General features: G+C 36.4%; 5 protein-coding genes across 10 annotated transcripts in view; 2 read left to right on the forward strand and 3 right to left on the reverse strand.

Moving 5' to 3' along the window:
• LOC111499381 (stress-induced-phosphoprotein 1-like) overlaps nucleotides 1-1,514 on the reverse strand; it is a 4,855-nt gene extending 3,341 nt beyond the window's left edge. The window contains exon 1 of the mRNA XM_023150972.1: nucleotides 1,275-1,514. Within this exon, the coding sequence (XP_023006740.1) occupies nucleotides 1,275-1,429 (155 nt within the window). The 5' untranslated portion in view covers nucleotides 1,430-1,514. The remainder of the gene's footprint in view (nucleotides 1-1,274) is intronic.
• LOC111499385 (40S ribosomal protein S3a-like) overlaps nucleotides 1-5,036 on the forward strand; it is a 14,912-nt gene extending 9,876 nt beyond the window's left edge. The window contains exons 3-9 of the mRNA XM_023150978.1: nucleotides 2,394-2,486; nucleotides 2,569-2,616; nucleotides 2,762-2,867; nucleotides 3,263-3,400; nucleotides 3,485-3,670; nucleotides 4,376-4,576; nucleotides 4,735-5,036. Of these exons, the coding sequence (XP_023006746.1) occupies nucleotides 2,476-2,486; nucleotides 2,569-2,616; nucleotides 2,762-2,867; nucleotides 3,263-3,400; nucleotides 3,485-3,670; nucleotides 4,376-4,576; nucleotides 4,735-4,827 (783 nt within the window). The 5' untranslated portion in view covers nucleotides 2,394-2,475 and the 3' untranslated portion in view covers nucleotides 4,828-5,036. The remainder of the gene's footprint in view (nucleotides 1-2,393; nucleotides 2,487-2,568; nucleotides 2,617-2,761; nucleotides 2,868-3,262; nucleotides 3,401-3,484; nucleotides 3,671-4,375; nucleotides 4,577-4,734) is intronic.
• Nucleotides 5,037-5,511: 475 nt separating this feature from the next.
• LOC111499368 (type IV inositol polyphosphate 5-phosphatase 7-like) lies at nucleotides 5,512-9,622 on the reverse strand. 5 transcript variants are annotated; one of them, XM_023150949.1, is made up of 11 exons: nucleotides 8,396-9,622; nucleotides 8,222-8,315; nucleotides 8,030-8,114; nucleotides 7,825-7,929; nucleotides 7,103-7,745; nucleotides 6,864-6,982; nucleotides 6,560-6,668; nucleotides 6,327-6,475; nucleotides 5,943-6,252; nucleotides 5,762-5,870; nucleotides 5,512-5,676 (listed from the first exon to the last, which is right to left on the reverse strand). In XM_023150949.1, the coding sequence occupies exons 1-9, from the start codon at nucleotides 8,423-8,425 to the stop codon at nucleotides 6,033-6,035; spliced, it is 1,554 nt and encodes a 517-aa protein (XP_023006717.1). In that variant the 5' UTR covers nucleotides 8,426-9,622; the 3' UTR covers nucleotides 5,512-5,676; nucleotides 5,762-5,870; nucleotides 5,943-6,032. The 5 variants fall into 5 exon arrangements, with proteins under 5 accessions (XP_023006717.1, XP_023006716.1, XP_023006714.1 ...); XM_023150948.1 differs by having other exon boundaries at nucleotides 5,762-5,780; nucleotides 5,822-5,870; nucleotides 6,864-7,745; nucleotides 8,396-9,621; XM_023150946.1 differs by having other exon boundaries at nucleotides 5,947-6,252; nucleotides 6,864-7,745; nucleotides 8,396-9,621.
• Nucleotides 9,623-10,069: 447 nt separating this feature from the next.
• On the reverse strand, nucleotides 10,070-14,586 carry LOC111499379 (homocysteine S-methyltransferase 3-like). 2 transcript variants are annotated; one of them, XM_023150967.1, is made up of 8 exons: nucleotides 14,342-14,586; nucleotides 13,283-13,339; nucleotides 12,918-13,144; nucleotides 12,711-12,840; nucleotides 12,412-12,615; nucleotides 10,938-11,009; nucleotides 10,651-10,823; nucleotides 10,070-10,502 (listed from the first exon to the last, which is right to left on the reverse strand). In XM_023150967.1, exons 1-7 carry the CDS (start codon nucleotides 14,522-14,524, stop codon nucleotides 10,677-10,679), a joined length of 1,020 nt encoding a protein of 339 aa, XP_023006735.1. In that variant the 5' UTR covers nucleotides 14,525-14,586; the 3' UTR covers nucleotides 10,070-10,502; nucleotides 10,651-10,676. The 2 variants fall into 2 exon arrangements, with proteins under 2 accessions (XP_023006735.1, XP_023006736.1); XM_023150968.1 differs by having other exon boundaries at nucleotides 10,108-10,405.
• Nucleotides 14,587-19,129: 4,543 nt separating this feature from the next.
• Nucleotides 19,130-23,831, forward strand: LOC111499366 (CRC domain-containing protein TSO1-like). Its single transcript, XM_023150943.1, has 10 exons — nucleotides 19,130-19,344; nucleotides 19,862-20,013; nucleotides 20,096-20,315; nucleotides 20,935-21,320; nucleotides 21,404-21,475; nucleotides 21,572-21,752; nucleotides 21,824-21,919; nucleotides 22,020-22,086; nucleotides 22,965-23,103; nucleotides 23,175-23,831. Exons 1-10 carry the CDS (start codon nucleotides 19,273-19,275, stop codon nucleotides 23,548-23,550), a joined length of 1,761 nt encoding a protein of 586 aa, XP_023006711.1. The 5' UTR covers nucleotides 19,130-19,272; the 3' UTR covers nucleotides 23,551-23,831.
• The last annotated feature ends 222 nt before the right edge of the window (nucleotides 23,832-24,053 follow it).

Here is a 24,053-nt window from a genome sequence, read left to right on the forward strand (position 1 = left end):
AAAAAAAAAAAAAAAAAAAAAAGAAAAAGAAAAAGGCTAATTCATTTAAATATTTCTTAAATAAAGGAGATTCATTTGACACTCTCATCAGCTGAGTTAGATATTATTCACTCTTAGCTTCGATACTAACTCATAAAGCAGTAATTTAAAAGTCGTTTTGTTAGCACATCTGTCAATTAAACTGGTGAGAGCACATAACTCATGCATACTATCCCCTTAGAGCAATTACGCGGTTGTTACTTGCCTCTCTTGTGCTCACTTCTCTTGGAGCACGTCAACGGGCATTGCTTGCCCTCTTGTGCTCACTCCTCTTTGAGCACTTCCATGTGCGTTGCTTGCCTATCTCGTGCTCACTATGCTTGCATCATTTGCAACGGTGACTCTTTGAAGCAATTTTTCGAGCTCCTCAACGTTGCCCACAACTAAAAGAACATGCTTAGGATTTATCCTATTTTTTTTGTTGTCATGTGTTGCATTCCTAACCAATTCCAAAACCTTAGTGGCAAGGTATTTGAGGATGAAAGCTTACCTATGGAGATATATTCCTTACTTATAAACCAGTTTCATACCAATGGATATGTACTCCTTAGTTATAATGGATATATATTCTTTACTTATAAATCCATGATCAACCTCTTAATTAGCCGATGTGGGACTCCTCTCCCAACAATCCTCAACAATCCTCTCCTCAAACAACGTACACCATAGAGCCTCCCTTTAATCGAGACTCGACTCCTTCTCTAGAGTCCTCGAACAAAGTACACCCTTTGTTCGACACCTGAGTCACTTTTGGCTACACCTTTGAGCCTCACAACTTTCTATTGACATGGCTAAGTTAAGGGCATGGCTATGATACCATGCTAAGAATCACGAACCTCCACAATGGTATGATATTGTCACTTTGAACATAAACTTTCATGGTTTTGCTTTTGATTTTCCCAAAAGACCTCTTACCCAAGGAGATATATTCTTTACTTATAAACCCATGATCAACCTCTTAATTAGTCGATGTGGGGAGTCCTCTCCCAACAATCTTGAATAGAGAGCAAACCCACAGAAGCATTTTATAACCTCATCTTGTCGATAAGCTACTGGGAGATCAAAGTTTGAGTTCTTCACTAAGATAACATCCTTAGATTGGAAGAAACATTGTGTGCACATCCAATCCCAATTGTCTGAATCAATAACATAGTGCAAAAAAAAACCCAATAAGAATAATATTCTGATTTTTATGCAAGCTGTATCAAGCAAGAGAGAGTGAGAGGGTAATATACCTATAAAGAGCATGATTCGAAGGGTCTAGTTTGATAGCTTGTGTGTAAAGTGCAGCAGCTTTGAGATAGTTCCCTGCATTAAAAAACTCATTGCCCTTGTCTTTCAGCGACGGCTCCGCCCCTCTCCCACTGTAACCTGTAGCTGCTTCCGCCATTGTTGTTCTCTATTCAAATTACGTGCACTGAAAATTGATGGCGCGAACAAAACTACACAAATAGAAAGAGCAGAATCCTTGGGGCGTCGTCTTCTTCCTTCCAAATTCGAGATCAAGTTTGTTTTTGTTTATTTAATTATGTTCATTTTCTTAAAGCTAAATTAATAAAAATGGAGGTAAATTTTAAAAGTTTTAATAATATTTTTTAATTTTTTTACAAAATATATATATATATATATATATTTTAATGTTATTTTTGGATAGAATCTATTGGATGATGATGAAGTCGGAGACCTTTTTGGAGCTGAAAGCAAAGCCTCCGTTTATGATCAAAATAGACAATATGTCATATCACTATGGAGAGTCACCTTAAAGTGTAAATCCTCAGATGTCAAACAAAGAATTTAGTCGAGTCTCAGAAAGTGTTGGATGATGAAAGTCTCACATCTGCCAATTTAGGAAATGATTATAAATTTATAATCAAACCATACCGAATCCATTATTTTGTTTTTAAAATATCATTTAATTTAAAAAATTTTATTAATACTTTTTAAATTATTAAAATTTTTAAAAAAGATTTAGAAAAAAAATGTTTAAGGAGGTTAATGAAATTTTTTAAAAAAATGAATGATATTTGTGAAATATTTTTAAAATTATTAGAGTTAAAAAAAAACATTTTAAAAATAAAATATTAATAATTATAATTTGGTAAATATATTTATAATTTTTTTAATTTAAAGATATTATTGAAAGTTTAAAAGATTTAGAATTATTATTTTTAGACCAATTGAAAATTTTAAAATATTTTTATTAATTTATTATTATTATCATTATTATTTATGCAAGTAATTAACAAATATAAATTTGGATAAGCAAACCTAACATCCTCAATTAATTTTGTTTAAAAAAAAAAAGAAAAAGAAAAAAGAAAAAACCGAGGACCTATTTAAACAGACCTTATTAGGGTTTTTGGGGACGGCCGTCTCTCTCTCGCTGGTTTTTATTTTTCCTCTGGAGTTTCTCCAAGCTTCTCAACTAGTCTAGCCATGGCTGTCGGGTACCGTTCGTCTCTGTTTCTTCTGTCGCCTACTTCCCCTTTAGGGTCTTCACTGATGCCATTATTTTTCTTCTACTTGCAGTAAGAACAAGAGGATTTCGAAAGGAAAGAAGGGAGGCAAGAAGAAGACGTAAGTATTTTCTTCTCCAACATAAAGAACAGATCTGGGTATCTAATATCGTGTTATAGTTTAATTCAATTGTTCTCTTATAGTTAATGATACTCAATCTATGGAGATTAACTTATTTGGTTTCGTTTCTGTGTGGATTCTTTAGTGTTGATCCGTTTGCAAAGAAGGATTGGTATGATATCAAGGCACCATCTGTCTTCAATGTCAAGAACGTCGGGAAGACTCTCGTTACTCGCACGCAGGGTACCAAGGTAAATTCTACTATGTAATGGCCTTCGTTTGCAATCTTCGTGTGGAACACTCTTGTTTTATGAAGGGTCACTGTATTGTCTCTAAAACGAAGGCGTCTGGATGTTATTTCGTGTTCGAGAGCTTGACACTTTGTATAAGTACAGGAAAGAAGTGTAGGTCCAGTAACGTAGAATGTACTGACGAAACCATTAATTAGCATTAGATGGGGTGTTTGCCTAGTATTCTCACCACTCTGGATGTTCTGGATCGACTGCTTTGATGTTAGATTCTGGACTGTATGATTATACTTGTAGATTGTTATGGCAATTATTTGTCTTCATGGGTTGATACTGTTACATCATGTTTGTATTTTTTAAGATGCTAATGATATTAATAATAATGGTTAATTCAACAGATTGCTTCTGAGGGGCTTAAACATAGAGTGTTTGAGGTATCACTGGCTGATCTCCAGGACGATGAGGAGCACGCTTACAGAAAGATTAGATTGAGAGCTGAAGATGTTCAAGGAAGGAATGTTCTGACTAATTTCTGGGTATGAGTGGGTTCTTTCATGTTCTGACTAAATATTAAGGTTTATTGAGTTCCAGAATGCTCATAAGATTCCTTTGTTTTACAGGGAATGAATTTCACTACTGACAAATTGAGATCATTGGTACGGAAGTGGCATACGTTGATTGAAGCTCATGTGGATGTTAAGACCACTGATAGTTACACTCTGAGAATGTTCTGCATTGGGTTCACAAAGAGACGCCCAAACCAGGTCAAAAGAACCTGTTATGCGCAATCCAGTCAGATTAGACAGGTGACTGCATGTTTTTTCCTCCCAAATTAAAGTTTTTACTGATCTACGTTTCTACGTTGAGTTTACTGTGAAGGTCGGACTGAATTTAGTAGTTATAGACGAATTATAAAAGCCTTTCAGCCTTCTGGATAACTATATATCTTAAACAGTGGCATGTAGGGGTCATTTCTTGTACATTGTTGTGAACGAACTGGCAATGCTTTAGTTAGTGTATGAACTAGGCACTGCACATTGGGGTGCTATTTGGGAGTTGCCGTCCAATTTTAGTTGGGTGACTTGTTTAGACCTTTCTTTAGCATGCCATTACCTTCTTGATGCTACTTTAATTTTGGTTCAGCTGGGTTGTTAGATGCGAAGCTGTGGTTATATATCCCAAGCCATGTATCTTCTTAGTGCTAATTTTATCCTTGTAGTATTTTACTCCGTTGTAATTTTTTGATAAAAAAAAAATAGAGGTTCCAGATTCAAAGTCTACCTTCTTTTATAACTCAGTAGTGCATGCCGAAAAGAACATCAAGTACTTCATTTTCTGAATGTTATTTTATGCTACTATCTAACATTGCTGTGCACCTTTATCTGTGTTTTTGTGTTATTGTCACAAAAAATATGTTTTTATGTATCGAGCCTGATTTTGAAGGACATAGAACGAGATTGAGGTTGAAGACTTGTATCATAGTGTTTGTTAACTATAGTTTTTTATTACAGATTCGTCGAAAGATGAGGGAGATCATGGTCAACCAGGCAACATCATGTGATCTGAAAGAGTTGGTCCGTAAGTTTATTCCTGAATCAATTGGAAAGGAAATCGAGAAGGCAACATCTAGCATATACCCTCTACAGAATGTTTTCATTCGGAAGGTCAAGATCTTGAAAGCTCCCAAGTTTGATCTTGGAAAGTTGATGGAGGTATACAATCTGCCTACTTATCATTCTACCTTCCATTTTGGCTCCTTAATTCATAGATCAATTATTAAATCTGCTCTTCAACCTTGTGCCTGTTCAAATTAATTTTGTTGCAAAAACTCTTGATTATGAGCAACCAACCTTTTTCTTGACTTATATAGGTTCATGGTGACTATTCCGAAGATGTTGGCGTGAAGGTAGATAGGCCTGCAGAAGAAGTTGTCGAGGGTGCTACCGAAGTCGTCGGTGCTTGAAAATGGATTCTTGAATTTATCTTATATTTACGACTGAACTGTGGATTTTAATTTTTTTTTTCCTTTCCCTTTTCTAGATATTATAGTCGTGTCATGTTTCCGCCAAGTTGAGAAATCAGAGATAATCATCGATTTTGACTATGAAAAGTACTTTCTGCTTTTAAACTGAGCATTATTCCTTGCAAACATTTTAATATGCTTGTGAAGCATTCTCATGCTGTATGAACTTGCATTATTTTGACATCCCATTGTCATTGCATGTGTCATTGGAGTGATTTTGAACTTGATGAATGCCGTTTGGCAAGTTTCAAAATCTTTTGCCCTTCCAAGTGATTAGGCATCTCGTGCCATCCTTGTCTTATTTAGGCAGAGGGATGATGACTATCTCAGTAAATCCATTTTCATGAGAATTCTCAACAGTTTTCTCATCTTTTTATGTTCTCTAATCTGCAAATTCCTTTCATCGTAGAATGAGTGATGACCCTCTCTGCCCAAACCGAGTTCTGATGTAAACCTTCATCTTAGTCTGTAGATTGCATATTTACTAGTTGAAGCTATGTCTACAAAATTCATATAGTTAAAATGTCATGAACTCGATACATTGATAACTTGGCTAATCATTATTACATGGACCAAATCTTCACTTGAGTTAAATTCTAACTTTTTCGAAGTATTACTTCACCGAGATATGTTTATGCTCGGGCTCGGTTTCTTCTGTACCAAAGATTCCAAAATTTCAAGATCATTCTTCAAACCTTGTTTCATATGTTTCAGAATGCCTGAACTATCTCCGGCTGGAGTTTTAGCCCAAAATAAAATCATGATCATCATAATCTACCAATGAATCACCTATACAAAAGCACACCATTACAGCTGCATTCTGACAATCTATTGATTCATATTAAGAAAAACGATGGTACAAACCATACCATACCTGCAAAGAAGTTGGAACTCTGTAAAATATGTTGGGTGTTCTTCATTTGGGACAGAAAACACATGGAGTTCTGATTATTTGAGGTCTTGATCTGTTGGAAACCAATCACCTGACGAGAAGAGCAAGGATAAGTAAGGAAGAGAAGTAAGCCAAAAGAAAACCAGCATTCAGAGGAACATACCGACCGTCCCGCTTTCTGGACATGAAAGCTTTCTGAGAACCGTTCGAAGAGCATCATGGCTGCAGTGCATTACTGTTTCACGACACTCTTTCAGTAGAAGTTCAGCTCAGTATATCCACGAGAGTATGGTAGGAGCTCCTCCACATCAACCTTAGAACTACCACCCATGTTTTTCTTTGATTCGCCACGGTTTGACTCTACCTCAGCACAAAACAAGCCATAAACAGGTCTATGATCCGAAAACCGGGACTCACCCCGAACATACGACAACTGATGGAGACCTTCCCCATACCACAAAATCCGATCACACCTTCACAAAATTAACAGACAGATATAAGAACTCAAGGAGGAGTTGTTCTTGGTGCACTAAAGTTGCATCCTTACCAAGCAGGAGTCCTACGTTTCTCCTTCCAGTACATACCGTCCCCGGAGTACTGGTCTGAATTATTCGAGTATTTGTAAGTGGGTGGAAAATATATATTGCCTTCGTTCCATCCAACGAAGACTCGACCGTAAATCTGCTCATTACGTAACTGCAATGGAGGGAACAATTTAAATAACAAAGCATTTAGATCACAAAACCACATGTCACAGGAAGAACACAAACACAAACATGCCTGATCATTCTCAAGCAATACTCTCCAATTTTGCATCTCAACAAGTGCCTTGGCCGAGCGGTGAGAGAGAGCGATTCGGTAATTCAAATCCCCAAACCAGATAACTCGACTGGAAGATTAACTCATAGTTAAAAATACATAAACGAAGTGTCGGTAGACAAATAAAGAACATCAAATTGAATGAACGACGTTGAACATAGGTGTGCATGGTTCGTGACGTTTACGTCTACTTTCTCCACATAACTTACTACAATGATACTAAAACATGAATAGATCAAATGCACACTGGAGAGAAGAATCTCACTCATGCTCGAGGATCGTTTGGGGTGATTTCTGATGAGGAAAGGCTCGATCAGACCGAAACCGAGTCTTCTTCAGTATCTCGATCACATCAGAATTCCTTCTTAACTCATCGCCCTGTTTCTGTCCTGAGGTTAAGTGACTACAGATGAAGCAAAAGCTTGTTTGATGCAAAGACAAACTCACTGAAATTGATCCCTTATTTCCTAGGTAACCCATCAATCCTCTACCAACACAGGATACTTTCGTGTTCCGTATGCTATCCTTCAACTCACTCCTGACCCATATCGTGAGAAAAACGCCAACCATTTGTTTATTAGCAACCAAGCAATACCGTGAACGTCCCGACGTCCCGTGCTCGTCTTCCTTGGATGTGGATCCATTATATAACGGTGGTGAGAATAACGCTTCACTAGTCAAATCCCCATGGCATCCATCATCTTCGGACGATCCCCATTTCGAGTAGTCACTTGGCCTTGATTCATTGCTTTGCCTACAATAATCACTTTTCCTGGTATAGTTACTTAACCTGTGTCCCCATCTGAAACTCGACTCGTAGTCACTAGACCGGTGGTCGAAGATCACATGATTCGAGATGCTAAATCTTCTATCAAGTTGGTTCGATGATCCACCACTATTAGTTGTATGAAACGATCGACGAAGAAAGTAAGACGAGTTCTTCAGCCTCAATGATTCGTCAAAATCATCATTAACTTCTATGACTGGCTCAGGGATGGGAGATGGCATGTAGGAACACCCTTCATCTCCACTTGTTCCGGGAAGATCGTTTAGCGTTTTCTGAATGAGCGTTAGCCATTTTCTGGCCGGACCGCTGTCCTCCCCGCCCAACACGTTACCAGCATTCAATGGTACTATCTCTTGAAATCTGAAACATTTTAAAACTAGATAAAATTTTCAAGTTTCAGTTCTTTTGACAACCTTAAATGCATCAAATCTACTCATACCCAAGTACATAAATGTCTGCAGGGGCTGAAGTATGAAGCCAGTCTTCCAAACTTAGATTACTAGGAGGGGATCTGCCACCAACATTCCATGTAGCAACAAAAATGCTGCTCCCAAAACAAACATAAAACTTCTGGTTGTTAAATTAAATTTCAGATCAACAAACAAGACGAAACTTGTAGTTTAAAAGGAAAGAATCATATACACCTATAGTTCTGTACGTCTACGATACGAGGATCGTCGATATTCATACATTCATGCTGGCTATACTCTATTCTCTCACTAGATTTCTCTGTAGAGATGGATAGACAAGGATTGTGAGATCCCACGTCGATTGGAGTCGATTGGAATGAAACGAAGCCAACAAAATCTTCTACCAAAAAGGCGTTCGACATTTACCTTCATGAACACCATGATCTTCCAGATAATCCTCCCTCCCAGTTCTAGTTTTGATATTAAACCATTTTGTCACCATTTTCTTGGACCATGAGAGCTGCATCAAACAGTTCAAAAGAAACAAAAGTCAATACCCATCGAGGAAAAGACTTGTTGAAGTAAAAGAAAGTGAAACACCTTGCTTTTCTTTGAATTCTCATCCCTCATTGCCTCCTCCTCTGTTTTCTTTCTCTAATTTAATGAATTATGGTCAGAAAACTGAGAAAAAGAGAGCCCCAGCTGGGATTTTCCTTCCCCAAATGGCAGAAAGTTCAATATAATGACATGAAATCCAATCAAGTTCCCTTGTTTTCTACTCATTTGTCCCTCAAATTAGCAGAACAAACCAAAAGAAGAACAGAAAGAGCATACAAACTTGGAGAAAATGGCCAAGTCTTAGAAATTTAAGAAAAATTTCAACATCAGTGGTCCAGTGAAGTGAAGGCGAGTTCGCATCTATCTCAATCTCCTTCTTCTTCCCATTATGGTCCACCAAAACCAGTTGCAAAAGCCACAAACCCGAAGCTTTGGCTTGAATATGGGGTACCCACTTAACCATTCCATTCCTTTTTTACCTTCCCCAAATGGGTCTCTCAGGTTTTACTTCTTTCTGTAATTAATATGATCTGTTCATGCTTGAAAGTAAAAAAAAAAAAAAGAACAAATGAGTGTGAAAAAAGTTTGATTTTTTATGATTAACTGTTGCTGGTATGCATATCATTCATCAAAAGAGGGTGTCCCTTTCGTTGTGGGTTTATTCCTAAAGCTCATAATTATTGAGCCTTATCAGTGGTCAATTCAGTTAGAGGAAACTTGAAAATCTGACGACAAAATTTAGTGAGCTGATGGTGGAACATTCCAATGCTGGGACACCATATTAAATTTATACTCATCAACTCAGCAACCAATATTCATATGGATATCCTTTCTTCATGCATTTATTTCAGCTATTGCAAATCAATCAAGAAATGAATACAAAATTCTGTGAAATGGTTCGAACACTTTTGATTGTGTAATGGTTTTCATATCAAGGGTGGCTGTCTAATCAATCTAAAATGATTGATTTTCGTTCATAACTTGTTTGGGTATTGGGAGGATTATTTGAATTCAGAAGAAAGAGAAAAGAAAAGTGTGGGATGAACAGCACTTTAAAGGACGGTGTTTATGTGAATAATCACATCAAGTAAAGAGGAAAATTGGGCCATGTTTGGAGAACTAAAGAAGAATACACCTCACTGTTCTTCCTTTTCTTTTTTGACTTCAAAATTAAATTTTGTTCATAGGGAATGTCTAAGGAATCTTTACGTTTATCATACATACATGAGATCCCACATTGGTTGGAGAGGAGAATGAAGTATTCTTTATAAGGGTGTTGAAACTCTTTCTTAATAGATGCGTTTTAAAAACCTTGAGGGGAAGCCTCAAAGGAAAAGCCCAAAGAGGAGAATATCTATTAGCGGTAGGCATAAGTCGTTACAAATCATATCCGGGCGATGTACCAGCGAGGAGGCTGTTCCCCGAAGGAGGGTAGACATGAGGCGGTGTGCCAGTAAGAACGCTGAGCTCTAAAGGAAAGTGGATTTGGTGGGAGTCCCACATCGATTGGAGAAAGAAACGAGTACCAGTGAGGACACTGGACCCTGAAAGGGGGTGGATTGTGAGATCCGACATCGGTTGGGGAGGAGAATGAAATTCCCTTTATAAGCGTGTGAAAACCTCTCTCTAGCAGATGCGTTTTAAAAACTTTGAGGGAAAGCCCAAATAGGACAACATCTGCTAACGGTGGGCTCACACCGTTACAACTTCATGCAATAGAAATTAGTTCTTTGTTACTTATTTGATACATTACATGAAAAAAGAGAAGATTCAAACATAGATGGAAGCCTCGTGGCTCTACCCAATAAGACAACCAGACTTAGCCATCAATGATATTTGTTACAGAACCCAACAACATAAGCTCCTATTTCCCTCCTAGAGAATCTAAAGCCAAATCCAAAGGATTTAATCAGGCAGTCAAAAGTGGGAGCAGCACAAGATTGGTATATCTTAATCCCCACTCAAAGACTTGAGACTTGTACTGGTTGCTATCGTCTTCAAGCATATGGGCTACTCATGTTCCTTTCTGGGCTTAGGACTTGCAATTGGTGGCTAGAAATGAAACCATCAATCACTATCAGTTTCAAATTATTGCATCATGAAAACGCTTGTGGGAACTTCATCATTTATCATAGACATGGATGTATCTCTGAATTGAAAGATCCCAAGTCAAATCAAGTATTCTTTGAACATGAACAACTTATTCCTTGAACAGCTCTCTTTTCCTTAATATTTACAAAAATTTATGTTCATCCCATAATCTAAAACAGAGCTGATATATTGGATATAGTTCATACCAAGCTTGTTAATAAGGGGAAACGGCTCAAAAGGCTTTAGAAGAAAGCGCTTTTGCTATGCCTTGGATTGTGTTTGGAGTGGTGCGGCAGCATCCGCCAAACAGAGAGGCTCCTGCTTCCTTCCACTTACTTACATATGATACGAAGTCTTCCCCTGTCATTCCATCGGATTGCTGCAAAGATAAAAGAAGTGATTGAGGACGGGGGAACCCGACCGTTGTGGCATACGAAGGAACGAAACCGTGAAGTTCGAAGAACACACACAGGAAAAATAGTAGAAAACTCACCAACCACTGTTTGGTTTCACCATCATATGTCTCCCCGCTGTTTGGATAAATCACAATGGGTTTGTTAGTGACCTGCCAATTAGAGAACAAGATTTACTTAGAATATGAACATATTTGAGGGCTGCTTTCAATGTTCTTTTTCCATTATTAGACTGCTTTCCATGTTGTTCCTCCTGCTGCTCTTGTGTCCATTATTATGACTGGGGCTTAGCACAAGCCTTTGTAGTGAAGAAAGGTGGCTATGGCTTAGTATTTTCGAACATGAATTGTGAGATCCTACGTCGGTTGGAGAGGGGAACGAAGTATTCTTTATAAGGGTGTGGAAACCTCTCTCTTGTAGATGCGTTTTAAAACCTTAAGGTGAAGTTTAGAAGGGAAAACTCAAAGAGGACAATATATGCTAGCGGTAGACTGTTACAAATGGTATCAGAGTCAGACACTGGGCGGTGTGCCAGCGAAGACGTTGGGTCCCCCAAAGGAGGGGATTGTGAGATTCCACATCGGTTAGAGAGGGGATGAAGCATTCTTTATTTGAGTGTGGAAACTTTTCCTAGTAGATGCGTTTTAAAACTTTGAAAGAAAGTTCAGAAGGGAAAACTCAAAGAGGACAATATCTAATAGCGGTGGGCTATTACGAATGGTATTAGAGCTAGACACCGGGCGGTGTGCCACTGAGATGCTGGCACCCCCAAGGGGGTGGATTGTGAGATCCCACATCGTTTGGAGAGGGGAACAAAACATTCCTGATAAGGGTGTTGAAACTTTTCTCAAGTAGACACGTTTTAAAACCTTGAGAAGAAGTTCATAGAAAAAGCTCAAAGATGACAATATCTACTAGCAATGGGATGTTACAACTGGTATCAGAGCTAGACACCGAGCGGTGTGCCAACGAGGATGTTGGGTCCCCTAAGGGGGTGGATTGTGAGATCTCGGAGAACGAAGCATTCCTTATAAGGGTGTGGAAACCTCTCTCTAGTAAATGCGTTTTAAAACCTTGAAGAGAAGTCCAAAAGGAAAAGCCCAAAAAGAACAATATTTGCTATTGGTGGGCTATTACAAATGGTAACAGTGCTAAAACTGGGCAGTGTGCCAGTGAGGACACTGGGTCCCTCAAGGGGGTGGATTGTGAGAACCCACATCGGTTGGAGAGGGGAATGAAGCATTCCTTATAAGAGTGTCGAAACCTCTACCTAGTAGATGCATTTTAAAACCTTGAGGGGAAGTCCAGAAGAAAAAGCTCATAGAGGACAATATCTACTGGCGGTAGGTGATTACAGGAATACTATTCGTCTTTAATAGTACCGAGGCAGATGGAAAACTTGGTTGATAAATCTTGTTACAAGAGATTGAAATGACTTCATTTGTGCACCCACTAATTCCGAAATCCTCAAATTTACATTAAAGTTATGTCAACTTGAACGTAGAACAACTCTTGCAAACTCCGAAGTCATAAAAGGGTATTCGAGGAATTTACCTCCCGAATCAACGAGATTAGTCCATGAATATATCTGGGAGGAGTACAGTTGATTCCCACAGCAACAACTTGCTTCGAAGCATCTGCAATGGAGGCACAATCAGTTATAGAATCCCCACTCACCGCATTGATTCCATCCTTGGAGTTGAAAGAAAACCAAGCAGGAATTTCAATGCCCTCTTCATCAAGAAGCTCAGCATATGCCTGCAAATTCCACATAAACAGCATAAAGAACTTAAACAAGGAGGAACCCTGCCAACACTAACAATGGCAACTAGTTTCCAACACCATTTTCATACTTGAGCTTCCAACTTGTTCGGAATCGTCTCGAACGCGATCAAGTCAGCACCTGCATTGGCCAAAATCTGCACCCTTCTCCTGTGAAAATCTTTCAGTGTTTCTAAAGTAACTGAATCACCATACTTCCCACTGTAAAAAGGTACAACCACAGCTCAAATTTGCAACCATTGAAGTCCATTCTAAGACTATGCTGAGATTTTGCTCACCTGTATTCAGACCCATCAGCCAAATAAGCTCCGTAGCTGCCGACCGAGGCGGCTACAAGAATCAGCCTCGTCGAGCTCCTTTCACTTGCAGTCCAATCCCAAGAATCCTTTGTACATCGTTCAAGATAGATCTCACGAGCTTCAAGAGCAATTTCAACACTTTTTCTTAGCAATTCTTCACTTTCATCTCTAGAAAATCCTTTAGCCTCAAAACCCAGGATTGTTGCCTGCAAACACAATGAAATCATGGGTTTCTTAACATTTTGAATCTAGAGTAATAACCAAACAAGTATTCAAGAACATTTGTAGCAAAAATTTAAACAATAAGAAGCTATGAAACAGTGAAATGGGGTGAAGAAAAGAACCTGATAAGATGCTGTGGTAATGATATTGGCACCAGCATCAAGGTAGTCTAAATGTACCTGTCATATTAAGCCGATTAGCTTAGCTGATCATTGCTAATCGTTAGGAGAGAGTACCACGCTTCCATAATTTAATTAATGGATAACCTTAAAAAACTAAACATAAAACCTTAAAAAAAATTAAATGTCCATTAGATATTTTAAAAAGTCAACCACAAATTTTATGGATAACCTTACAATTTAACCACAAATTTAATTAATTTCAAAAGGTGGCGCGGAGACGGTTCGAACAAGAGACCTGTTGGTTAAATGAGCCCTATTTTCATATTGGGCCTACGACGGCCCATTCATTCTCCGGCCCAGAACGATGGACAACCAACAAATTAAATTATAATTTATTTAAATTTGCAAATCGTGATTTAAAAAAAGAAAAAAAAATACAGCTCAATGCGATAATTATTCTGTTTTTATGCTCTATTTTTCAAAAAAAGAAAAAAAGTAAAGTGATTTACATAAGCTTTTTATAATTATGAGAACTTTATTATAAAGAATTAAAAGAAAAATAAGCTTCCGGAGAATAAATAAATTAAATAATTTATTCTAATTTTAATAGTCTAATATATAACTTAATGTTAAATTTAATTTTTTAAAAAAGTGAAGTCTAAAAATTTAAGAGATATATCGGTGCAATTTTGAGTTTATAATCCAATAATACTATTTCTATTAATACGAGATTTTTTGGAAAGCACAAATCAAAGCGATAAGGGCTTAGACAATATTATATCATTGTGAAGAGTAGTGTTCATCTAATATAGTATCAAAGTCATGTCCAAACTTAGTCATGTCAACAGAATCCTCAGAGGTCGAACAAATGACTCAAAAAAAAAAAAGAGTCAAACATCGATTAAGGAGAGACATTTACCATAGATTTAATTTATATCGGATACATATATTTAATTTTTTTATTTATTTTACATAGCATAGATTCCTTTTCTATATATATATATATATAAATTAGAAGAATAAATTTTAATTATGCTCAGAATTTATAAAAGAAAGTACCCGTCGGACGATGTGAGGGGAACTGACGAGGCATTTAGCGCTCCAGAGAGGATCGTTAAGATCGGCGCCATGCCGTTCCAGTTCAGTGGCCAAGCCGCCGTCTATAACGCCGTAGCCGCCGCACTGTCTCAGAAAATCAGTCATGAAGGTGGTGGTTTCCGCCGGAACACGTGCCTCGTTCATTGCTCCGACTGTTAGCGAAAGACGAGCGAGAATACGCACCGACGCCACCGGTTTCTCGAACCATTTTATACAAGGATTGCAGAGCGGAATTACTAAAACACCCCTAAACTGGTTCAATAATTACCTAAATTCTAAAAATATTATTATATGGGAAACTTTGTTATTTAAGTAGTTATTAAATATCATTATATTATTTAGACTTAATATTAAGTTAAATTAATACATTATTAATTATATTTATATCGATTAACTATTCTTTAATATAAGACTTTATTGTTAATTCTGCTTATTTAATTATTTTTAGTAATTAAGTTAAATGGTTTAATTATAATTTATGTTTGCATCAATTTATTCTCTTACTTTTCATTATTTAATTAATTTTTTTTACAAGAGTTGTAAAAAATACATAATATTATATAAAGAATATAATTATTTTATTTTAGTTGCTATATATAAAATTAGTAAAATAAATACAAACCTTTAAATATGACGTTATGTGACTTTTTTATTTTTTATTTTTTTATATTATCCTGATTCTTTTAGTAAAACAAAAATCCTCATAATTATCATATCATACAGAAAAAAAAGAAACTAAAAAATAAATATGACGTGGCACCTTTAGACAACAAAAAGAAAATGAAGTAAAGTGGGTGGGGACAGAATAGAAGTGGGTTTACGTAGGATCCAACCAAATTTCTCTTCTGTAAATAGATGGACACGTGTACTGTTTAATTACGTGGACATGACACGTGTTTATGCTTCTTTTTTTTCATTGAAATATAATTTTATTTGAACCAGCACATTCTTTTTTATATATAATTTATTTGAACCACCATAAGCCGATTTCAAATTTTTGTTGATTAATTTCACATGTTTTTATTTATAAAACAATTTTGAAATATTTATAAAAATTTGAGTAATATTGTCACTTTGTAAAAAAATAATAAATATTCTAATGAAAATTTAAGAAATATATATTTAATAAATAAATAAATAATAGCACAAAGAAATAGACAGCAAAAGAGAATGTACCAGGTCGTGTAAGTGTCCACCTAAATTTTATATTAAATAAATTGACGTTATTTATTTTTATTCCTATTATAATAAAATTTTGAAATTTTAAAAACGGTTATATATTCATCCAACCTAAAAATTCCCTGACGAGATTTGGTTCTTTTTTAGAATTGAATCGATTCCGTTCGAGTTTAGAATTAATTGAACAAAGATTCAGGTAAACCTGTATTGAACTGATCCAAAATAAGCATAGCTTTCTTTTTTTGTTTCACTTATGCAACCATTGCACGCCTCCCTCATCCGTGCTGCCAACCGTTGCCCTTGCATTTGCCTACGCCGCACGTTGTTCACCGCTTGCCCATGTCGCTTATAGCTCACTAATGCACACTATTCCCTCTCCCACTCCGCATCGCATGCCAACCAAACAAAATAGTAAGTTATGTTTAATTGTTGTGATTATATTGACATGGGTTTGACTATGAATCGATGAAATTGCAAGTTTTAAATTTTTTTAAAGATGGTATGTCGTGAATAAATGTAATTTTAAAAAAATAAAAATAACTTAAACAATTTGACAACTCAATTCAATACAACAAAATTTCATCAAATTAACTCAGGTATACATTTAATATTAAGAATGCTTCTTGTTGTTAGATGAACACGACTCGACACAACTCTGCACAATGGTATGATATTATCCACTTTGAGCATAAGCTCGAAAGTCTTCACAACAATGGAAAGAGTATTTTTAGTCGATGTGGGACTTTGACTATCCAACACCTCCTCACGACATTTGAGGACTTTGCTTTGGAATTCCCCAAAAAATTTCATACCTTTGAAAATAATATTATTTGATTATAAACTCGTGATCATTTATTAAATTAGTCGAGGTGGACTTTCATCATCCAACACTTATCATTTCTATCCATTTCATAACTAGAAGTAATATCGAGCAGAACAAACTTTAGGTCTTATTCATCTCTCAATTATTGGGTTTGGGTTGGATGACGTGGATGGCTAAGATAATGTCGGATTTGTATGAAAACAAAACAAAATTGGAAATCGACGTAGCTTTGATTAGCATTAAGTGGAAGACACCAATTATTACATCATCAAACTTTTTAATTATCATAATTATATATTATTATTTTTTATTCTCATAAATTTTATTTTTATTGTGTTTAAACAAATATATCTCAATATATATATTTTTATTTATTATTTTTCCGAAATTACATTTTCTTACATTCATACACGATAATAATTCGCAATATTATATTTAAAAATAAAAAATAAAAAATTTAAATTTCTCTCTTTTTTTTTTTTTTTTTTGTATAATAATTTTAACAAACGAAATCTATCTCTACTCCCACTTTTATGGTTTAGTTTTGATTCACAATTATTAAAATGTTTTTACATTTTTAATAGAAATTATATATTAAAAATTATTTGAAATGGGCCGAATTTATAAGTTAGGAGCTAAAGTGGGCCATGAAATTCTGAGTTGGGCTTTGATCTTAGTAAGTCAGGGCCCAATGGGTCAGTCAATTTAGACTTTTATTTTAAACCTCATTTTATTTCTAATTTAAAAAAATTAATCTAATAAATTATTTCATATTAATAAAAATATAGCTTCTATAGTATTACTGATCATTTAAATTGATTTATTTATTAAAATTTATAATTTTAATTGATTTTTACCCAACTTTAAACAATAAATAAAAAAATCCATTCCTTTATTATTATTATTATTTATAAACAGGTCAGTTGGCAAATGGGGTAACAAAAAGCACGTGAGGGAGTAAATTCGCATGGAGTGGAAATGTAGGAGTTAGTGTTTCGGCTTTAAAATAATAATAATAATAAATAAATAAAATAAATGTGGTGGGTCACGTGATGCCTGCCCTTATTTAATAGGATACATACCCTTCACACGCCCACACGTGCCGCCTTTCAAATCTCCTGCCCGCCAAACCCCTGAATCTTTTTTTAATATTTATTTATTTATTTGGTTGCTTTAATATCAATTTACGAATCTGATTTCGCAACAAACTTTTTGTTACACTTTCCAATTAATCTCTGAGTTGTTATTACATGCCTATAGTAACGTTCCTTAATAAATTTAAATACTATATGTATACGAATTCGTTCGTTCAAATCTTTAGTTCCCAATTTTCGAGTACCGAGTGTCTAAAGAAACAAGACATGTCCTTGCAAAAAAAATGTCGTTGACTACCTTGTATGAAAACAAAACATTTTTCAAAAAAATATCAAATATTTATTTGAGATCCCACATCGATTAGAGAGAAGAATGAAACACGGTTTATAATGATGTGAAAACTTCTCTCTATTTGACATGTTTTAAAATCTTGAAGGAAGTCTAGAGATGTGCCAGCGAGCGAGGGCGTAGAAGAGAAAGCTAGAAGATAACAATATCCTGCTAGTGGTGGGCTTGAACCGTTACACTTTATAAATACCACTATCACGTGCAATTTGATTAGATATCGGGACTTGTCGTTCATAACCCTTTTTCTCTATTGATGTTATTGACACGAAACACGTAGTCGTGACCATGTCATTAGATTTTTGAAATCAATCATAGGTGGGATCGAATTTGTTCGGGTAAATATGCATGAAATGTGATGATATATTATAAGGTAGGGCATGAATTAGTTGTAAATAATCATCAATCTCTCCTAGTTAGTAGTGACCATTAATTACATCCAATCATTTAAAAACAATATCCCATAAATTACACGGAATTAAATTTTCGATTTCAGTACAAGTTTGACGTGGATGCTGACAAGGATCGTAACTGACAATTTAAAGCCCCAAGACATGCCAAATTACGATATTATCCTCCAAACTCATTCTCCATGTCAGAGATTTTCTTTTTATTTTTTAATTTTTATTTTCCAAAGGGAGGAGGTTTTACTTTTAGGACTTGGTCAACTTGGTTTTAATAATTTGATTTTAGTTTCTCTAAATTTTTATAAAATGTGACACTTCCTAAACAAAAACGAAACCGATGATGACAATAATACGTATCGAGTCAAAGCAGATAATATGGTGGAATTTGACTGTTACAAATAGTATCAGAGCCAAACGTGAAACGAAAGTGTAACCGTAACATTAAAGTTGACTAATGGGTTGATTTTCAACAAGTGGGTTAGAGTGAGCAACAAAAGTCGAAAGTGTTTCAGGGTTTTAGACGATATCATGAAGTGTGGCCTGTAATGTTAGAAATCACGATAATGAAATGAGATGCAATAGTGTTATTCAATGGATTTTGGGCTATAAAAACAAGATCGAACCAAACGACTTTACTTAGAATAGAGGCAGGTCGGTAAGAGCCGTAACAAGAGATCATGCATGCATGCACGGTGATGTGTGACCGAACGAGCTTAGTACGGAGGGAGTGGGGCGATATTTAATAAAAGAAAAAGAGAAAAGAAAAAAGGGTTGGTGCGGAAAATAGGAGAGGAGAGAGTTAAAAAGAGAATGAAGGAAGCGTTACTTTATGAAAAGTGAGAGAATTTGCAGTTACAGAGCGCCAACATCGAACCCTGCATTTGGGTTGCAGCGAGTGGCTTTGGGCTTTGCTTACAGCCCACCCTTTGCAATTTGCCTCTCACTTTCCCGCTTCTTTTCAATCTTCTTCTTCTTCTTCTTCTACTCCTCAAATGGCGAACCCTCTGCTTTTCTTCATCTCCACTCTCTGAGTTCACTCAACAATGGATTCCACGCCGAAGACCAAACCCACCAAGCCTCCGCCGCCGCCGCCGCCTCCCCTCTCCAAATTCGAGGTCTATTTCTCAGCCCCTCTTCTTCTATGAACTCTTTCCCCATCCGGGTTTTCTCATATTTGACCATTTACAGGACTGTTCTTCATTCATCTCCATTTTTGTTCTCTTTTCCGTTTCTCAATTGGGTTCTTTTTTCTGGTTCTTTTGCGTAATTTGAAATGTGGGTATTCTCTTTTTCTTTATAGAAACCCCATTTTCGCCCTCTTTTGAGTTTCTGAAACATGGGTTTCTCTGTTTCTTCCTCTGTAATTGCACCTCCATTTTTGCCCTGTTTTCATTTTCTCAATTTGGTTCTTTTTCTGGGTATTTTGTGTAGTTTAAGATATGGGTATTCTCGGTTATTATACTCCATTTCATCCTCTTTTAAGTTTCTCAATTGGGATTCTTTTTCTTTTTCTGGGTCTCGTGTAATTTGAGATATGGGTATACTCTGTGTTCATACTCTGTTTTTAGAACTCCATGTTCTTCCTGGTTTAAAAGTTGTTAAATTTAACGAAATTGTTTGATTATACTGCAGGATTCACCAGTTTTCAACTTCATCAACAGCCTATCTCCCATAAAGCCTGTTAAATCTGTTCATACTGTTCAAACATTCAACTCCATTTCTTTCCCTTCCCTTCCAGTTTTCACTTCGCTGCCGCAGTTCAGTCCTCTCAAGTCCCCAAAACGGTAACAGGAGAAACAAACACACTTGCATTCAATTCGATTTGCTTCGTTTTTATTTTTTTTAATCAATAATTAATTTTTACAGGCCGAATTTTTCGAACGCATCGAGATCCCCGCCTGCAGTTTCCAAAAATAAAGGAGCGGTTATATTAATGGATCAGTTACTTGAGATTTTCGTGCCGGGAATTCCTCCCGGCGACGACTTAACTCCGAGAGTTCAGCCGCCGGAAATGGTCAATTCCGGCGCTGGCGAGGCTTATGGAGTTAAAAACGGCGACGTTTTGAACAGTACAACAGAGAACAAGGTAAAAAATTTGGTCTTTTGACAATGTTTGACAATGTTTTTGGTTCAATTCAAACATAATTTTTGCTTTTTCTTTATTTTTCACTAACATTTAAATTTTAAATTAAAAAAAAACCAAGTCTATGGTATTTTCAATTTGAAAAATAGTACTTTTTTTTCTTTTTTTAATATTTTCAAAAAATGGCTAATAAAGCAAGAAAAGTATTATTTAAAAGCCTAAAAGAATATTGAAGAAGAAATTCATTGAGATATTAATTGACGGTGGTCAAAAAGAAATAAAGTAATACATTTTTTTCAACTTATGATTTTTCTTTGTTTAATTATTTACTTTTTTTTATTTATAAGAATGTTCTCAAAATTAAAAAATAATAATTGGTATAATAGATATCGAGATTTTGTAATAAATTGTTAATATAGTCTTTATATAAAGTTTTTAAATTTTGGATCAAAATAAAATAATTAAAATAAAATAAAAATTCTTTATATATGCTTAAAATTTTAATTTTGCATTTTAAAATGAATTTTCAAATTATTATTTCTATAATTTTGAGATTTTTTTCTCAAAAAAAAAAAGGAAAATGGCTGATCGGAATTGTGTTTGTGAACTTGGGATTGTGCAGCCTCTCTCTAGTCTACAGGGCGGGAACATGCCGAGACGATGCCTAGATTTCGAAATGGCGGGAATGCTCCTCCCGGCGGCGGCGGCAGCGCCCGGCGATGGTTCAATCCGCGGTTCTTCTTCTTCTTCTTCTTCATTTCGATGCACTCTGCCTCGTATTGGTTTGCACTTGAATGATCTTGCATCGTCTTTGAAGCACTCCGATTCAGAGAATCTGTGCTCCGAAAGGAGACCGGGTTTTTCCAGCTCCTCCGCCGCCATTTTTACATCAAATTCCATCCAAGATCAATTCCTATTCGCTTCATCCACTCCTGAAAGTGAAAACCCTCAAGAACCAGCGAGTCTGATCGGAGAAGATTTCAATCAAATCAACCCTATAAAGAATGGGTACGTCGAAGTAGAATATGTTTATGTATTCTCTGGATTCTGATTAGTCGCGTGTAGCTAATGATTTGTGATTGGATTTGTAGAAAATCGATGGAAGTTACTGGAAATGGGGCGTGTAAACGTTGTAACTGCAAAAAATCTAGATGCCTGAAGCTGTAAGTGACAATTTCTTATCATTGCTGCAATAGTTTATACACTTAAAGTAGTACTGATAACATTAAAATTTCAATCTAAACCTGTATTTCGTTCAGATATTGTGAATGTTTTGCTGCTGGTGTGTACTGCATTGAGGCGTGTTCATGTCTAGATTGCTTCAACAAACCGATACATGAATCTGTGGTTCTTGACACTCGCAGACAGATTGAATCTCGCAATCCACTTGCGTTTGCTCCTAAAGTGATCTTGAACTCTGATTCTGTTTCTGAACTTGGGGTGAGATCATATGCCTTGAATGTTTGCCACTGCTGTGTCTGGCAGTTTGATCTTGATAAGTTGTGTTGCAGGAGGATTCGAACAAGACGCCAGCTTCGGCTCGACATAAACGAGGATGCAACTGTAAGAAATCAAATTGCTTGAAAAAATACTGCGAATGCTATCAGGTGATTTGATTTGATTACTTCCTTTCGTCTTGTTCTTCTCTGGTGTGTTGTTTGTTCATCATATCTGAACTGATCTTGGTGCTTTTCTTCTTAAAAAAAGGGCGGCGTTGGATGCTCCATCAACTGCAGATGTGAAGGCTGTAAAAACGGATTTGGGAGGAAAGATGGTGAGTTTGATTATACCTTGATGTTCTTAACGCCCATCTATCATCTAATTCTGCTTGCTGCATCTGTTTCAACATTCTCTCATGGGATATACTAGGATCGCCTGATTCAGCAGGATGAGTATATTATCCTTTCCTTAAAACTTGAGCTAGTCTTTGGTATGTTTTCCAATGTGAGATCCCATGTCGGTTGGAGAGGGGAACAAAGCATTCTTTATAAGGGTGTGGAAAACCTCTCCCTAGCAAACATGTTTTAAAACCTTGAGGGGAAGCCTAGAAGGGAAAGTTCAAAGAGGGCAATATCTACTAACAGTGGGTTTGAGCGGTTACAAATGGTACCAAAACTAGGCACCAGGCGGTGTGCTAACGGGGATGTTGGGCTCCCAAGGGGGTGGATTGTATCCCACATCGGTTGGAGAGGAGAACAAAATATTCCTTATAAGGGTGTGAAAGTCTCTCCTTAGCAAACACGTTTTAAAACCGTGAGGCTAACGGTGATACGCAACGGGCCAAAGTGGACAATATTTGCTAGCGGTGGGCTTGGGCTGTTACAAATGATATCAAAGCTAGACACTGGGCGGTGTGCCAGTGCGGACACTGGCCTCCAAAGGGGGTGAATTATGAGATCCTACATCGATGGGAGAGGGGAACGAAACATCTTTTTATAAGGGTGTGAAAACCTCTCCGTAGCAGACAGCATTTTAAAACCGTGAGGTAGACGACGATACGTACCAATCAAATTCATTAGACATGGGAGTAACATAAAATGCATTTGTAAAAAATTGAGAGCACAATACAGGGCTTTGTTAACAAGAAAAGGACTTTAAACTGCTTTCACTTGTAGGCTACTCAGAAGTCAATACTTTCTCTTTGGATTGCAGAATCAGCTCTAATAGGAACTGAAACTCAACAAGAGGAAGAAGGAAGAGAACATTGCCAAAAAAATGCAGAAGCACAGAGTGATGAAGGCCAGCAGAACTCAATCAACACTGCTCCTTCAACTCAACTAGGACCACGCAGGTAAGCAATCAATCTATTTAAGTTAGTAAGAGATTCACGACAAACATGAATAAAAATGTTGCTCCTTTCAGGTCATTGATTTCACTTCCATTCCATTTGAAGAGGAGACTTCCATCATCTTACCTTGACGACGAATCCTCCTCTAGATTGAGCGTTCGATTCAAACTCGACGAGCAAGGCATCATTCAAACAGAGGCGCCGCCCAAGTTTGAGAAAACCACCACCCCCTGTGAGGATGTGATGCCAGAAACTGTTTCTAATGAATGCCCTTCTGGCACAGGTGGTGTTAAGAACGTTTCTCCCAACAGTAAGAGGGTTGGTCTACCTCCACCACAGGGGGATTTCAGGCCACTGCCATCGACTCGAATCAGTCGGAAATTAATACTGCAGTCAATACCCTCCTTCCCTTCTTTTACTAATCCAAACTCAAATGAATGGACACAGTGAATTGTAAAGCCTGTGTTCTTCTCAGCCGTTGCTGCTGCACCTCAACCTCTGGTGCAACTGGGGAATCTGTCATCAAGTTTAGGCCTAACGTTATGGAAATTTTTTGGAGTTTGTTTTTCTTGACAAACTCTGTTAGACACAGTTCGATTTGAATTTGAATCTGTGTAGTGATGATGCTTCAATTCTTTGGTTTTAGGTTAAATATTCAGGATTTGAATTCTCTCTTCTTCTTGTACCCTTGCCCCCCAAGAAATAAAAAGTGTCGAACCAAATTGAAACTATTTTCTCCATTCATATTATTTGATTTATTATGATATTTTATATATTTTTAATATAAATTATATATATTTTATATATATTTCAAAATGAAAATAATCTATTTCAAAATTTATTTTTATATATATTTTTTAATTAGTCGATATTAAAAACTCCGTTTAAAAAACGCAACAAAGTTCTTGATGGATTAATGCGAGTAAACTGTACTTAGACACTCCTTAAGGCTG

The sequence above is a fragment of the Cucurbita maxima genome, unplaced genomic scaffold (genome assembly GCF_002738345.1).
Source record: "Cucurbita maxima cultivar Rimu unplaced genomic scaffold, Cmax_1.0 Cma_Scf00026, whole genome shotgun sequence".
Lineage (NCBI taxonomy): Eukaryota > Viridiplantae > Streptophyta > Magnoliopsida > Cucurbitales > Cucurbitaceae > Cucurbita > Cucurbita maxima.

Bases quoted from the DNA above. Each gene is read 5' to 3' on its own strand.
- LOC111499368 (XM_023150946.1), bottom strand. From the start codon at position 8,425: ATGAGGGATGAGAATTCAAAGAAAAGCAAG. The intron at 8,316-8,395 runs GTGTTTCACTTT...TGTTTGATGCAG, and splicing joins AGAATTCAAAGAAAAGCAAG to CTCTCATGGTCCAAGAAAAT. The intron at 8,115-8,221 runs GTAAATGTCGAA...CCATCTCTACAG, and splicing joins AGATCATGGTGTTCATGAAG to AGAAATCTAGTGAGAGAATA.
- LOC111499379 (XM_023150967.1), bottom strand. From the start codon at position 14,524: ATGAACGAGGCACGTGTTCCGGCGGAAACCACCACCTTCATGACTGAT. The intron at 13,340-14,341 runs GTACTTTCTTTT...TTAATATGACAG, and splicing joins CCCCTCACATCGTCCGACGG to GTACATTTAGACTACCTTGA. The intron at 13,145-13,282 runs GTTCTTTTCTTC...TTGTGTTTGCAG, and splicing joins TTACCACAGCATCTTATCAG to GCAACAATCCTGGGTTTTGA.
- LOC111499366 (XM_023150943.1), top strand. From the start codon at position 19,273: ATGGATTCCACGCCGAAGACCAAACCCACCAAGCCTCCGCCGCCGCCG. The intron at 21,476-21,571 runs GTAAGTGACAAT...TATTTCGTTCAG, and splicing joins AAATCTAGATGCCTGAAGCT to ATATTGTGAATGTTTTGCTG. The intron at 22,087-22,964 runs GTGAGTTTGATT...TTTGGATTGCAG, and splicing joins CGGATTTGGGAGGAAAGATG to AATCAGCTCTAATAGGAACT.